At 39.4% G+C, this 17,179-nt stretch overlaps 1 protein-coding gene across 1 annotated transcript; it reads right to left on the minus strand.

The window, feature by feature from the left end:
* Nucleotides 1-2,006: 2,006 nt before the first annotated feature.
* Nucleotides 2,007-16,721, minus strand: rorca (RAR-related orphan receptor C a). Its single transcript, XM_067597201.1, has 10 exons — nucleotides 16,371-16,721; nucleotides 9,838-9,923; nucleotides 9,525-9,666; nucleotides 8,942-9,382; nucleotides 8,722-8,843; nucleotides 7,997-8,129; nucleotides 6,622-6,729; nucleotides 6,358-6,468; nucleotides 5,464-5,576; nucleotides 2,007-5,343 (listed from the first exon to the last, which is right to left on the minus strand). The coding sequence occupies exons 1-10, from the start codon at nucleotides 16,375-16,377 to the stop codon at nucleotides 5,182-5,184; spliced, it is 1,425 nt and encodes a 474-aa protein (XP_067453302.1). The 5' UTR covers nucleotides 16,378-16,721; the 3' UTR covers nucleotides 2,007-5,181.
* Nucleotides 16,722-17,179: the final 458 nt, after the last annotated feature.

The following is a 17,179-nucleotide window of genomic DNA, read 5'->3' on the forward strand; positions in this document are numbered from 1 at the left end:
ATAGATAGATAGATAGATAGATAGATGTTACAGCAGTCAACATTGAGATAAAAAAGGTAAAAGTAATATATACAATAACTAAATAAACTAACTCAAATATAAACAATTTGGTCAAGTGGATATTGCTGCGGTAGTAAAATGTATGATTGTCTATGGATGTCAGTATTGAGAGGAGCTGCTGCAACAGGTGGCCACTAGAGCAGCACCATCTTGCATTTATGGTAAATATTTCTATACTGGAATACTACCTACCTGTACTTAATGTGTAGTAATTTGACTAAACACACACATTTAAGAAAATGCCACAAAACTGCATGAAATGACACAGGAACCCTCCTCAAGACAGGGCCTCAAGATTAGGTAATAAATCAGGACCCGTTTTAAGTCCCTTATCATGTCAGTTTATATTGTGCTTCAGTGGTGCAGATCTCCAAACAAATTTTTAATTAAACCAGTACAAACCACTTGATACACAGTAAGCCTGGAGCTTTTGGGGTCCCAGGTCAGTTGCCAAGCTTTCCTGGTTGGTAATCCAGCCTTGGCTTAAAGAAATCAAACTGGACCGTGTTTTCTCTCTACCTTGACATCATCTAACCATCTAAATAGTTTTGATTCATTTGATGAGGGTTTGATGACATTTTCATTTGATGAGGCCTGATACAATGAGGATGGATCGCATTATTTGCAGTGCTCAAAGCATTTGAAAAATTCAACAGAAAAATGTCTTTACCCACAAACAATGTCCTGATTACTTTCAATTATCCACAGATCTAACTGAGAACAGGTTGTCCCTGACATTACTTTGTACTTAAGAAATAGTATCAATGAAAACTGTTGACAACAAGGTCTGTGAGTTATACTGAGTAACTGGGGCATTGTTTCCACAAACACACACATTGCTGTTGTGGTTTTTAAATGCTAAATTCATTTCACCTTATGCTGTGGTGGCAGCAGAGGCTTCAAAACTTCACATAAATCTGAAACTACTTGCATGGCTCCAAAATGGATTAGAGAGGTAATTTTCTTTTTTATGGGGATAAACTAACATTTCAAAAGTAGCCAAGAGAGGAGACATAACAGAAAGGAGAAAATGCAACCTTTGGTCTGATTAGTCATTGTTTTAGTAAGTTGAATAAGTTTCATTTCATTAACAACCCCAGCCATGCTACTATCCACCATATGGTGGCAATAATGCACTGCATGTTCCCAGTACAGAGTATCCTTATGCATTTATGTGGACTGTAATGACAAATACACAGACTCTAAAGTGGCTGGAGTTACAAGTGCAAAACACAAAGATAAATAAGCCCTCTTTTGATACATATAACATCATAAAATACAGTGAAATATCAAATATATAAAATGTAAAAAATAGGTCTGTAATGTTAACATTTTATTGTAACCCATTGTGTAAATGGCATCTCTGTGTTGCAAAACAGATTATCTCTACTCATCTGGACATACTAACTCAGAAAATACAATATTACATATTTTTTTCATGTATTAGGGAAGAAAGGTTGTTCATGTGGGAAAACTGTCCCTGTAGTTTCTTTCCTGTGGGAGAAAATTGCCATTTTAAATGGCAAATAAAAACTTATTTCTGAACTTGTTTATTTCTAAAGTATTTAAAGAAAAATCTGTCTCAAATAAAAATGTTCTAAATGTATTTTTTATGGGGGAATAAATACAATAAAACAGGTTTATGTGTTAACAACAGTATTGGTTTATCTGTAGGGTTTTTTTAAAGAACATAAGGTAAAACCACCACAACATTTCATTTTAATTGCAAAAAGACTTTTATTACATTCTTAAATCCACATGTTGTATCACCATTGTGCAATAACACTTCACTGTGTTAATAACCTCTTGGGCTTTAATATCCATGACATATCATAAATTATTTCTTATTAAAATCTATATTGATTCAATAATAATAATCTTAAAATAGCGTGAAAATATCACAAACAGAAGGATCATGACAAAAGAGAAACTTTTAGGGAGACATCTTTAAAAACGCTCTTTAAAAAAAATAGAATTATATCTCTCCAAGACAAAAAGGACACTAAACTGATGTGAAAAAAAACAGTACATATAAGGATAAAAATTAAGAAACAAAAGATCACAACAAAACCAACACAAGATTCAGAGATTATAATTCATCTTTTATATTTATTTTGCTGTACTTTTTTAATATCCTATTTCATCTATGACTCAAACTCAAAAGTCTTGCAATAATGATATTAGACAGGGGTAAAATCTTTGATACTTCTGTAATCAAACATTCACAAGAACATGTACTGTACACAGTGATCAAGGTTTTAAGGTCTTCTACAGTATGTTGGTGCAAGTGTCCTGCTAGCTAAACTAACTGCAGACACTGTAGGACAGAGAGCCCAGCTATCTCCCTGAGTAACTCTAAACGGAAATGTAAGTGCAGAACTTACGTGCTGCCCCCTGGACAGCTTTTAGGCCTGCAAAATTGTATAGTAGGCTACTGTTTCATTTGAAATCAACATATCTAACATTCTAGGACTCGAAACACAAAGTATTGCACCTTGTTACAATCTGTACGTGTCATCTGGCCATTGTCAGCTGATTGCTGACCTGTGAAGAAGTTGGCTGTGTATTTGGTTCATTGTAGTCTATATAACATTATCTGTTGTGCTGTGAGGTTAACTGTGTGTCTACGCTGGAGTGCTTGTAAAAATATGAACTGTAATACATGGCAACAAAGGCCCCAACACACAGAGAACAATGGGAAAGACATTATTGCACAATCCCACTATGCCACTGTCTTAAGTACCCAGAAAAGGGTAATAACCCTTCATACTATGTGAGATAATGTAGTGTATGGCGAACAGCACTGTCCCAGCAGTGCAAAGCAAACCTGGCTGAAATATTAAATCGAGACATCCAACATCTGTCATGTGATTGTCTTATTATGCTTAAGGTAGAAAACAAAACTATTATTTTCTCATAGCTTCTTAAGAATACTGGTAGAATGACAATGTTTTACAGAAACCCAATATGTCATCCTGCTTTGAAATAAAGGTTTCAGGATACACCCTCATGTGTCTCCAGAGACCCGATAGATCTATATCTATGTAGGTCTTCCAGGACCTAAAGGCATGGATTGCTCTCAAATGACAAAAAAAAAAAAAAAAGCAGTCAGAGGATGTCCTCAGTACTAGCAGATCCAGCATTTAATTCTGCTTTTGTCTTCCGTCCAGTTTTAAGAGCAAAATAATATATTTGAAGATAGTTTAGTTATCACTGGCCTTCAAATTTCACCACTAATTGTTATATTTTCAAGAAGCTCTCTGGTACGAATGAAACTCTAACTCAGGGGGGTAGCTGATGGCTCTGTCAACCCTTTGCTGTGCCATGTAGAGTTTGAAAAGGGTGAGGTAGTAAGGGAACGGGGAGTAAGGAATACAGGATTCAATTCTCCAATTAGACTACCTTGGGTGTCTGCAACAGCATAGTCTACTGACCCCAAAGCAGTGAGAGTTGGCGCAGACAGTAAATCCCCTCTAACCGATGTCTAAGGAGCTTAAACAACACTATGACCCACCTGTCCACTCTTTATCCTTTGCCCCTCATCCAACCATGTAGGTGGAAATATAGTCAACTGTCACATTTCAACATCAAACTCTCAGTTCATTTTTTTTTTCAGTACTCCCAAAGTCTTTTGAACCTGCTGTTTGAGTCGGTGCTGGAGGTCTGGGCAATGGCACTCTTCTGCGGAGAGGGCTGAGGTGTGACAGTTCCAGATGCTCCTCCATGAGAACCCATAACCCCACAGTGGTCGGCTTCCCAGCACCTTAGCTTATCCACAGCCAGAGGGTGTGTCTAGCACTTCTGACTGGTTTACAGAAGTTTCACAGATGGCAGTTTTAGTGCGAACCCGTAAAATCTTGTGCCAAGAGTTCATTTTGGATTCTAATAAGGACTCATAAGTGCTAATTATCCACTAGATTTTCTTTTCAGCAACAACAATCTTTCCATCCCAGAACCCCAAAGTACGGGCAGGCAGTATCTGTTTGAGAGACCTGAGCACAAGAACATTTACCTCCTTCTCTCTCTGCAATAATTCATGACTGCTCTCATCTTACATGATTATATAGGTATTATATATATATATATATATATATATATATATATATATATATATATATATATATATATATATATATATATATATATATATATATATATATATATATATATACACATATATATATATATATATAAAAAGAAACATCTGAAAATACTTTCAAAATACCTCTGATTCTTCACTCATTCTCTAAGTGGCATTTGCAAAGGGAAAGGGTATTAGGACTGAGGTCATTGATTGCATTAAAAAAAAGAGCTCACTTACATCAGTGTCTTAGGGTGTGCTAGTAAAAATACCTATAAAGATCAGCATAAGTGCTATTTTTTTGTGCTGTGTGTGCAAGAGTTTGTAAGTGCATGGTGGCAGACACTGAATGTTTGCCCACGATTTGCACAGATTCAAAACCCTGTCTGTTTGTGAGTTTGATCATGGTCCCTTTAAACAGTTTGTTCATACATTACAAAACTGCAAAATATGGGCGCTACCAAAAATATTGAATAAAACAATATATTGTTACTAGACTGACAACTGAAACAGGCATCATTACAAATCTCCACAAAGTGGGTGAGGATTTTCAGTATGTACATTCTATATCAAGCCTAGGGCTGTGCTGAGCGGTTAAGGGTAGAGGGGGTACATTCAACAATAGCTAACAGGAACTGTGAGAACTGTGAAAGTCAGATTCATAGTAGAAAGGAATTCAGCTTGATGAGAGATTTAAGGTCACCTCATAGAAAAATATTTTTGAGAATACAAATTATGTAAGCTACTCTTTAGTAATTTCTTCTAACTCCCTAAAAAAAAAGAGGTAACATGCACAGAGTACCCAGCAGCAGTTCCTGTAGTGTTACGCTGAAGCTGAATGGACTGGCTTGCAGGGCAGTGTAAGCTACTCCACAGGGTTGGGAGTTCAGAGGTGAGAGGAGTGTGTCCTAAAGTGTAGCATGCAGAATTGTCATTTAGCTGCTGGTTTGTTTTGCCTCAGCTGGTTGCCACTTTTTTTTATCTCCCTCTCCCTTCTCCTCAATGTCTCTATTTGAATCACAACATTTAGCTAAATGGTGCTAGCCCTCAGTGGAGTCTGGGAAGGTGATTTCACTGCCAAAAACCTCCCTATACAGAGGAGGAAAAGTATATGCTGTCTCAGGGTGGACCAGACGGAAAAACTCCAGTTTGTCTATGTGAAGGTTGCAAATGGACTTCATAATGGGAAGCTTAGACACCATCTAGAGGACAAATACAGAAAAGCAGGAAAAGTTAAAAGAAGAAAGAATTAAACATGTTATTACTACAGTAGTTGAAACATCCTGTCAGTTATTTTCACTAAATTGCAGCAGACATTTTACCTTAGCTAGTTTCTCTTCTGATGCGCCATGTTTTTGTAGGCAGCGCTGCAGAGCCACGTAGACCTTCTCCTGCAACTTCTGTATCTTGTGGACATCTGTCAGCCAGGGTCGGTCTGAGGGAGAGAGTGATGGCAAGTTAGAACTAAATCAGCACAATGTTTTCTCTGAGATTTATACTGGAACTAAAGCAATATCCTGCCAGTGCCAGTATTATACTCTCGCCATGGGTGCGGCATTGCTGGTGTAGGTGTGGTATAACTATTCAAACAAACAATTCTTCTTCTCTGTAATTTGGGGGTCAACAGGAGAGCATACACAGGCTAGCTGGTGAAATAAAATGCAGTTTATAGATACTGAATTTTGATTCTCTAAAAGAACCTTTTTTTTACATAGATGGATCGATAATGCAACCTGAATAATGGAGTGTACAGTACGCTATCAAAACTACAGGTTACCAGTGATGAGATAAACATGAATATCTGAATTTTTATGTGATCTTCCTCTGTTATTGTGTTGACCTGTGATAAAAGTTGATGACGTCTGTGTTTTATAAACCGTAGCTGGTAAACAGACAACAACGCAATATCTAATTGTGATAAGCCCTAATTATGCTGTTCCCTGGCACGAGATGCACTGATCCAGCAAACTTGTGCTGCAACCTTTAGCAGTGCTGGTAAATTTTAATCTTTACAGTTTTAAACTACAAGCCAACTGCTTCTCATGGACCTAATGTGTGACATGAGGTGGCCACTACAGCTTAATTTCTAATTTTTCCTCCATTACACTTCAGTGTAAATATCAGAATGAGCAGGAAGTCAGATACAGAACTTTCCGCTTCATAAACGTCTTTTTGGTTAAGGATAAATTATTGTAGTTAGAGAAATATAATCTCACCTGGTGAGAGAAGCACAGCAGCGCTGAAGAGAGCCATCTCTTCCTCAGACATCTGTAGACGACTCAGGCTTTTAGCTAAGTCAAACACTGCATTCACAAGGTCATCACAGCCTAGGGGCAAGGAGAAGGAGAAAAAAGAAAGTCAACACCAAAATAGAAACTAATGACTGCCACGATTTTGACACTGAAGAAACAGATAAAAAAAAGTTGGCCTAAAAGCCAGAGACAGAGAGAGAGATGGAGATATTGAATGTGTTGACTCACCAAGAGCTTTGAAAAGCTGAGCAGTGGAAAACTTTCCATCAAAGAGCAATGTATTATTGATGGGGTTATATGCCCGACACATACGGATCAGAAGAACATCCATGCAGCCTGTGAACACACACAAAAAAAATTCAAAGAAAAGATTAGCAACATATATACATTCAAAGAATTGCCTATAGGCTGAATATTTAAGTAGGAATAAAGGAAAAAGTGCCAGGACACTTTACAAAATATCCAATTGAATAATGTCTATCAGGCACATTGACAAGCACAAAGTGCACACAGACATTGTCTTCTGAAAAAAAATGCCTTTCCCTTGAAATTTCCCTTGATGATGGAAGCAGAGACAAATAACTGAAACTACCAGTGACATGATCCACAGAGTAGTTCTTCTGTCTTTCTGCCCTGTCTTAATATAAAGTAAAACATTCTGTATTGACAAGGTCATTTCATGTCATCTACTGGGAAAACTATGACTGGCAGGGAAATTGTCACCTGTACAACAAAGCATGTAATTACTGTAATCAAGTTAGACAGTGCACAATGTTTGTAAGTCACTGCTTCATACATGAGATAGAAAATGTTGGCGTGCGTCTTGGTTGTTTTTATCCAGAAATATAAGTATTGCCAAGGTTGATTATGTGTTGTTGTGGAATTGACACACTTTATGTTTTTAATTGGCACAGTGTACATTCACAACCCTATTGTTTGTCTCTACCCTTCAGGTATTAATCAGGTTTAGCAGATCATGTATGGGTGTGGAAATTTCTCACACATTTTACAGATAACCAAGATATCTGATTGAAACATCTAAACGCCTCAAGAGAAAACCCCACATGCGCTTTTCCTTCTTTCATTCTCACAAATACAATGAGGAAGGAAAATATCTTGGATGCCACTCAAAACCTTTCTACCATCTATTTTTTTGATTTACTTGTTTTGGTTGTCACTGCAAACAATAAATCAACTTCAAGTTTCAAATACTTAAGGAAGTAGATCACACATAAGCTTGTTAGAGACACTTTGTAATATGATGATCAAAGAAAGCAGCATGAAAGAAGGCTACATAATTAAAACAAGGCCCACTATTCTTCAGAAGCAGAACAACCATGCACCTTTTCAAGTCACTCTGTATGCATGTGATGTTTGACCTCTGTGAAGACAGCTACCACTTGGGGGTAATATACTGTGCATGCACTTTCATATGACAACAGCAATCACTGTCATAACAAAAGAAAGCTTGCCAAGTAGTAAACATGCACACAGCAGGGTAGCTGTCTTGCTGGAGGCGCAGCTCCTGACTGTTACATTAAACATAATGTGTACAACTGGCTTTTGCCAACAGAGTGTATGTTTACTGGTGTCATGCACTGACCTGCTTTGAGAAGGATAATCTGATCATTCTGACAGAGGTCCATGAAGCCAGAGATGCGCTTGGCAAACTCCACCACATACTGGATTGCATTGGTGATGTGCATAGCACACTGTTGCCACATCACCTCCGCTGACTGAAAGAAAAAGCAAGAGAGAGAGAGAGGCTTTTATGAGAATTGAAACACCTGAGAAGTATAATGCAAGTTGTCTCCAGTTTTTTTTCTGTTAACTATGTGATTATCATACATCCAAGGATGTACCAAGCTATGGTCTGCAACGTTGAGCAGTGAGACAGAAGCCAAGAGGGAAATGTGTGATAAAAATGTTTGGATTTATAAACTCCACTGTAAGAATGCACTATGTTGATATGTAGGAAGCTCTTACATTTGTTTTAGGAAATATTTTTCCAGAAGTTTTACAGGTTTTTTTTTGTACAAAGTTAAACATTGAAAACATTCCTCTATGAACCTTGTGCGACAGAACAACAGAGCACAAGGAGCCAAAATTAAGTGATAGGACACACGTTTTATGTGTGACTACTACAGTTTTTTTTAAACAGTAAGGGACAGTTCATAGTACAGCTAACATGAACAATTTCACACATCCTGGTACACAGCGGACCTTTTAAACAGATTTTTTCTTGAACAATCTCCATTGTCTTCAAGTGTGGACTGTCACAAACTTGCAATACAATATTAAACTGTAATAACCGAGTGTCACATATACCTTGGTCTGGTACGAACGGGTCTCTTCTGGGCTATACAAGGTCCATGCCACTCTCTTCAGCTCCTCTGTGCTGTACTGGCTCGTCTCAATGTGGGACTTCACCACACTCTGGGTTATATGCTCTGAGCAGAGAGAAAGTTTGAATTGATTAGATTTTATTTCTTTGTAGTATGTTATGGGATTATGGGACATAGTTAAGCATTACGGGATTTATACTGACCTAGCTCAAGCAGGGAGCAGCCCTCAGGCAGTGGGTTGAGGATGGCATGTGAGAAGAGTCCAGAGTCGTGCAACAGCTGGTACTCGTGCTTGATGCTGTGGTTGCCGTCTACAAAATCCAAGTTGGTCTGTTCTGGTGAACTCTGGGAGGATGAGCTGCTGCCTCCGCTGCCGGCCAGCATGTCCAGGTTACAGTACTCTCCACCTGCATCCTCTGGGGTGAGCAGCAGGTCGAAAAGCAGGCCTTCCGGCAGTGTGGTAATGTCATCCAGATCACTGAGTGCGGTGCTGGAGCCTCTTCTGTAGGTACGGCCATGGTCGACCACGTCACTATTCTCCTCCCGGGCACCGACCCCCGCACACTCCTGGGACTGCTGGTGTTTCTGGACCTCTGCATACAGGCTGTCACGCTGCTTTTTGGACATGCGACCAAACTTCACCGCTAGGAGGGCATAAAGAAAATAAATTAAGATTCAAGGAGGTATGGTTTAAGTCAACCTCTGTGACTCATTCATCCTGATGGGCAAAAAACAGGAGGTGGAAACTCTGAGTTAATTAAATATAGATCGAGTAACTGAACTTACCATCACGGCTCATGCCCAGAGCTAGACACTTCTGCAGTCTGCAGTGCTGACAGCGGTTACGGTTGGTCCGGTCAATTAGACAGTTCCTCTGTCGTGAGCAGGAGTACATAGCATTGTTCTGCTGGCTGCGTCGAAAGAAACCCTACGTACAAACACACACACACATCAATGGTAAACAATATGAGCATCTCAATTCTAGTTAGGTGTTGTAGATCGTAAAAAAACATGTTTTTATTAGACTAGGTAGAATGAGACTAATGATACCTTGGTATCTCTTAATAACAACTGACAATAGATATAACTGACAGCTCACCTTGCAGCCTTCACAGGTGATGACACCATAGTGAATACCTGATGATTTGTCCCCACAGATCTTACAGGGAATCACCTCTATTTGAGCTGCAGAGAGAAAAGACAAAAAATCAGTGAAACGGTCAAATATACTCATTAAAAATATACAAAAGCTGTGGAAATCAGCCGGGTTTGACGTCAAATGCAGAATACCAAAGTTCTGTAGTTAATTGCGTAGAAACAAATAAATATAGGGATTGACTGAGAAAGAATGTGACGTTATGATGTTTGCTGGTACCGCATGTTGACAGTCTCAAAACTGTATTTCTGTCTTTTGGGACAACGGACTCAAAATCCATCTACATATCAACATAAACATATACAGAAAACACAGCCTGAAGGTAACAAGTTATCATAAATTTGGCCACCGTCCAGCAGCATTGTTACACTGAAACATTTTCTGTGCCAGTTACAAGAACATTCAACATTTGCTTTTCAGGCCTATCATGCTGACTACAGTTATTGTCAATAACAGACCTCAGTCATATCAAATGAAGTGTACAGCCTATAATAAATCAATATTTACTCTAGACAGCCCTGATTCTTTAACTAAAATTGAACTCAAGCAAGGCAACCATCATCTTGCATTCAGTTCTCAATGCAGGTAGACTCACCTGAATTTTCTCACAAGAAATTCAGGTTATTTCATGACAGTTAAATGTCAGCTGTGCATTACAAGGTTTGAAATGTAGCTGATAATTATGAGATACATTTCTGGTTAATGTTACAGCACTGTCAAGAACACAGTGGATCCTGTGATTGCCAAAAGAAACTGTGTATATACATTACACACCTTGTGTTCATTGTGGAAGTCTGAGCCTTCTTACCAAGGAACAGCCTGTTCTTTTCATTATGTTGTTTATCTAAGTAGCTGGGCCTCCTCAAGCCCAGAATAGCAGGTCAATTGCATTAGCTGAGGCCCGGGGTTATAAAGTTTCACAGCTCCCCTCGCTCTGTCACTCCTCCTCCAGAGTGAACAAAATGCTAGCAGGTTAATAAAGACATACATGCTGACCTCTTCAAGTCCTCCAATGGTAACACACAAAACAACTAGATGTGACTCTTACTGTGTAGACTGTGTGCAAAATTTAATTTGGCTTGGGCTGCAGGCAGTGCCAAACAATTTCTAAACCACTTTTGTTGGGTCATAGAGGGTATTAGGTAACCTGTAAATCGCAAATGACAGCTTTAACCGGCATTCACAGCTCTGCAGAAAATGGCTGTTTTCTAAAGGCTCTTTGATAAACTACTCACAACCAACCAATCACATACTGTAAGTCACCGTGCGTGGGACGAGATATGCGTCACACACTGAAGCAAAGCAAAAGAGGTTAGTGACTGCCCTGAAAATCATGACTTGGGATTAAAAAAAAACCTTCTACATAGACTTTCTGTGCAGTGTAGGTGACATAGGCTATTTGAGTGTCTTGGTTGGGTAGAATTCCTGCTGGCCAACGAAACGCAACTGAAGGATATAAATAAATAAAGGGCAATGGAAAAAAAGTCCCTTTCTCCATTGCTCCCTTTATCGCTCCCCCTCCGGAGCCTCACCCCTCCCCTCAGCCTGTTATATAACTGCCGTCTGGCCGCATTCCATGAACACACTCATTCAAAGGTGGTTGTCTTGGCAACGGTGTGACGATCCTCCCTCACCCTCCTGCTCTCCCATTGGCCGCTGAGTGGGCAGCTTTGTCTGTGACTCGCCGCCTCACCTGCCAGTCAGCTGAGCGGTACAGTCGGGCCCAGAGAGCAGGAGCTGCTCCACTGACACAGTTTCTCATTCAGCAAATGGGGAGGCGCTTGTGGCGGCGCCCTTGCAAGGAACACAATCTCGTTTCTTGCAGGTTTTAAGGTGGAACCAAATCTGATTCAGGTAGGAGGGTGGAGCCCTCCTTTTGGTTTGGAAAGAAAACAATGTAAGGTTTGATTGCCGAGAGATGTTAACGATCCAGTTAAAAGTGGACATTTTACAACTTGTGAAACATCTGGAAATATTTCCAAAAACATCTTGTACAGTAAACTCCAACAGGGGGAACAGACGTAGCTATTAGCTCCTAACTTGTTGCAGCACGTCAAGTATTTGAGTGAAATTTCAGCTGTGTTTGAGCTAGACCATAAATCTATTTTTACTCTGGTGCAGTTGGCTGGCCAGAGGTCCCTTCTACCACTCTGGGCTTTTCGCAAATAAATGTTGCAAAAATCACAACATAGTCCTGAAGTGTACACTGTTTAGTGTGAATAACAGTGTGCAGGACAGTTATTACACTGGTCTCAGATAGCTAAAACAGTCTACTCTCTGCAGGATGGGTCTGAACAACAGTTTCTTTATTCTCATCAGAATTTATTTAGAGCATTTCCAGGAATTGAGATGAAATGAAAAATGGCTTTTTAACCCTTTTAGATCACACCCCTGGTCATATTGTGCACCTGTTTAACGATATATGCCCAAAAAATACAAAAAAATAAATTCCTTTGTAATTCTTATATCAAAATGTAATCATGTTTTGCTCCAGTAAAACAAAATATAATGTGTGCTTACAGAGGCTTGAACCAGCCACTTTCAACCAATAATATCATGACATCCACCCATCAATCACGCTTCAACTTTTGCAGGCCAGGGCTAAGATTCATTATGACACACCCACGTTTCAAGATTCAAATCAAAATCCTCCCAACGTTATGCTCTATTCTGTTTCACTCGGAAATCATGATACAGAGGTTAGATACTCTTGAAATACCCTTTCATCTGGACTTTTAACAAACAATATCCAGTGATGATGTAAATGGAAAAATAGTAATTCAATAGACTTCATAAGAGTTTTCTTGTGCGTTCTCGTGCCAAAGTGTGGAAAAAAAAACATGCTATAATTTTTTGGACCCTCATTGAATAGGGAGTAACACTAATTCCCTTTAAATTCAAACATGTGTGGTGATTTTAAAGTGTTCTCTGTGTCAGTCAGTGTGTCAGTCTCTGTTGGTCAGCACTTTCCTTGAAACTGTACTCAGCCAGGCAGACTTTGTCCTCTCATCCCAGCTAATCAAACAGAGTCCAAGGTCCTATTTACCTGGCACTTTACATTTACCTGACATACTGTATACTTAACCTACATTGCAAGGGGCTTCTGGGGCCAGGATGGGAGGAATGGCATTTATGCTATATTGTGCAACCTACTGTAAGGTAAGGTTACCAACAGGTTTATTAAATATCCAGTGATTCCCTCTGTCTGTCTGTGCTCTGATTCAGGGCCTCAAATACCACCTGTTTTCTATACAGCTACTGTATATGAACCGTAATGACTGTTTTTTCTTGTCTCCTCCCACTGACCTACCTAGAGAATGCAGATAGTATAATATGGCCTGACACTAACCCCAAACTCTTTAAAAATGCACTGCAGGTTTAGGTAATTACTCAGCAGATGCAATAGTAATGGAATGAACGGTATTAGTGCACAGCAGCTCCATCACAGCGGCTTACATCATACATCGCTCTTAACTGTAACCACGGCTTTAGTGTTTTAAGTGCAGTAGAGTGACACTGAATAAAAACAGTGTTTTACAAAAATGTGTCAACCGAAAATAGGAAGAGAAGGTCTGCTGTTAAAAAACTAGGACATGTACACTGCCTATAATTAGAAGCCAGCAATGCCATGCTGTCTACATTATGTAAAAAGAGGCAAACAAAAGACAAACATCACGCAACCGACAATCTGAAAATACAAAATATTCATAGTATTTCCATCAGCACACACCCTAAAAAGGAGTGCGACAGTATAGCTGACAGCACCAACAGGTGAAGATACTGAAACTGGTTCTTTTGGTGCATACATTTAGTTTTATACTATGGATTATCCCACTATTAACAATAGAAACCTATACATTGGGTGGCTTGATAAAAAACTATGCCTTACAACAATTTTGTCATGCATAAAGTTTACTGTTCTACATATTGAGTTTGTCCCTTTCCTAATTTTTCTAAAAAAAAAAACCTTCCACATGCTGAACAACAATGCTACACCTGCCAAGAAACCAGGCCTCACACTCTGTGCCTCTGTAATCCCCCGCCATTGATCAGACAAGATAAAGTGCATCCACTTGATCATGCTGTTTATGTTGCTCCGAGCCCAAACCCAAGTGGGCCTCTGCAACACAAGCAAAAACCAGACTGAGGAATTCAGTTCACAGCATGTAATTTTGCATGCTGCTCCAAACCACGGGAACAAATTTAGGACTGTGCTGCAGCAATCACAGTCGCCTTGAATTAAAATCTCTTTATATGTGTTTATATGTCACTTATCCTTCTGCATACTTGGAAAAAATAGATATGGCCTATCAAAATGACTGAAGATACTTCTGAGCCCAAACAAATCTTAAAGAGCAAAATATTCATTTTATGTAATCACTGTGTACACCAAAATGCACTGTGTTCTAGGTAGTCATAATAAGCAAAAAGGCACAGATCTGTGCAATCATTTTGCCTGCATACTAACATGCAGGCTCGGTGAAGAGTTGAAACTTCAGATAAGGGGAATGGAATCTTAGCACGCAGTTGTCAGAGAGAAAAGGGCACCTTGACACATATTGTAGCTCTCTGTGAACTTCCCCAAGGCTGCACACTCAACAGATAGTAGCTTTGAGCCTGAGCTCAGCACAGCAGTGTGTCCTTGGAGAGCAGAGAGCAGCCTTTCGTCTTTACAGCCACCATACCTTTGATCCTGGGTTAACTGAGCTCCAACGCAGTCTTACTGTTTGTTATCAGTTCTGCACACCATCAGTACAATGAGTATTTTATTGACGGTTGTTTATTTTCTCATAAATCATACCAGCCTCACCTGTTTGTGCAGATATAACTTCCAGATAAAGAGGATCAACAGTGTAGTTAATTGCAATTATCAGGTATAAAGGTGACAGTTATACTTGTTATAAATACTTGTGAAATGCACACCCTAACTTATTGTAAATGTGTTTTTTCTTTCCTGTAGTAAATTCTGTTGCAAGTCTTGCTTATGTCTCCTTTAAAAATGGGGGATGATTTTCTACAAAATCAAATTAACAAGCAGTGCTTGACTGGATTGACATGCGCTCTGGTTGATGTAAGTAACCTTAGCTGACAGAGGAAACTGAGCTTAACTGAACCCTCCTGTGCTTCATGGTTAAATGTGGGCTTGCTGTGCCCATATCCTGCTTGTCACAGTAGTGCATTACTCTGACATCACCACATTACAAAACAAATCATTTTTGACTGTTACATTGACTTACACCTAAAAGTAAAAACAGATACAAAGAGTTATTATTCATTTTCAAAAAAATAATCTCAGTAACAGAAGTTTCATGTAGAAGTTTTCTTATGTAATGTTTTTGTAAGTATGCATCTTGCAAGGTGTATTCAAATCAGACTGCAGCTCATATCTACAGTATCTTAAAGATGGTTATTCTCCCGTGACGACTGATTTAAATTATCAACATTGTCTCATCAGTAATGACGACAGACCATGCCCCTCCACCCCAACGCGCACGCACACACGCACGCACGCACACACACACACACACACACACACACACACACACACACACACACACACACACACACACACTTGCTGTAATCCTCAATGACAGAACTAGGTCAATGGAGCACCTCCTCTCTCTCTCCTCCTCCCCCCCCTCACTGTCCGCCATACTGCTGATACTGAAAACAAAAACACGCTGGACTATGAACTATAACAGCTACAACACAACACCAGAAAACAAACTACCAGTGCGTTAAAACACATTTAAACATCACGGCCATTAAATTCTGACTAAAAAAAATGGCAACAGCAGAACTGTAAAACTAATTACTGAATCACACACAAGTGATATTAAAGTGTAAATGAAACACAGAGAAAGAAAAATGAGTTTAAAAAAATGCAAAAAGGACTAGCTATTCAACATAAATAATCCCTGCCAGCAGATTTCCGAGTGCTCTGACAGCCTCTGGATCACTCCGCGCCGCTCCCTCCCTCCCTCCCGTCCCTCTCTCTTACATAACTGGAGTCGCTCAATAAAGTAACCAGCTGCAACGCATATCTTCTTGTCACAGGCAACACGAAATAAGTGCAAAAAACCCTTACAGTTTATACAGATATCTTAAATGTAATCATATAGAAATACATGCAGTATGTCCTATAATTAAAATAATAATAATTTAATAAAATGTCCTATCATGTCTTCTATCATTTCTGCTTATTATGTTAACAACTTTCAAGGTCTGTGACATTTACAAATTATTTATGTTCAGCAGAAACAGATTATTTTTATTTCCCTCCGTGATGCAATCTGGTAATCTGTTTATTCCAGTGCGCGGCTGCAGTCGACGCACTTTGGACTTCGGTAGGTTTCAAAGCAGCCTTCATCACAAGCACGACTCAAAAGTTTCTTATTTGCAAATCCAAGACTGTGTTAAAAAACAACAACAATCTAACAAATATGAATAATGATAATAATTTTCCACAAACTCACCTCTCATGTCGGCGGCGCAGTTTAACCAACTCTTCGACTCATAAAACTCCAGGTGGAAATGAAGCCAGGAAACACTGACAGTGACGCGCACTTACTTGCTCCAAAGCGGAGCAGCTGAAAACTGTCACAACACCAAATCCTCATATGGATTTTCTACCTTTTCTTCAAACGAGTCGAGCTTAAAAACAAATGAAAGCAGCGATGCGTTTCTGTTATTTACTTTCTGTCCGCTCCGCCCCAATCTCAGAGCTCTGTTGTGATAAAACACCTATGAAATAATAAAGCAGCAGCTCCTCGTCCACCAGCTCTTTCCTGCTCTGCGGCTCGCAGTAACCTAGTTTCGGCGCGTGGACTACACATGATCCTCACCCCGCGGTCCGCCCGCCTCGTGCCCCGTGCGCTAACGCGCGCGCCACCCTCCGCGCGCTTTAAGGAGGCTCTCGCGTGCGTGGGAAAGTGTGGCAGTGTGTCAGTTCAGACCGACACTCACCCAGCGTGGGAACTATTATATATTGTATAACAACAAGCGCATATTTTTATCTCCAGGGACATTATTTTTCTTAAATAATCAGGAACGACGTTTATTTTAAGTTAATTTTATCCTTCATGTTCCATTATATGAAAAGGAAGTATGATACATTTTAGGTAATAGATAAATATTACAGAGAAAAGGTCCTCATTTAAACCACAATTCCCGTTTATAAATAATTGCATCGGAAATTCACTGACAGGAGTAAGACAGTGTATTTTTAATGTTTTCTTACACAACATTTACCAACACACACAGAGTAAATCATCAGCAGAGACCA

This window comes from Thunnus thynnus, chromosome 8 (genome assembly GCF_963924715.1).
Source record: "Thunnus thynnus chromosome 8, fThuThy2.1, whole genome shotgun sequence".
NCBI classification, from domain to species: Eukaryota; Metazoa; Chordata; class Actinopteri; order Scombriformes; family Scombridae; genus Thunnus; species Thunnus thynnus.

Coding starts and splice junctions, on each gene's coding strand:
- rorca (XM_067597201.1), bottom strand. Junction 8,130..8,721: donor CCCGTTCGTACCAGACCAAG/GTATATGTGACA, acceptor TTTTTCTTTCAG/TCAGCGGAGGTGATGTGGCA. Junction 5,344..5,463: donor CAGAAGAGAAACTAGCTAAG/GTAAAATGTCTG, acceptor TTTGTCCTCTAG/ATGGTGTCTAAGCTTCCCAT.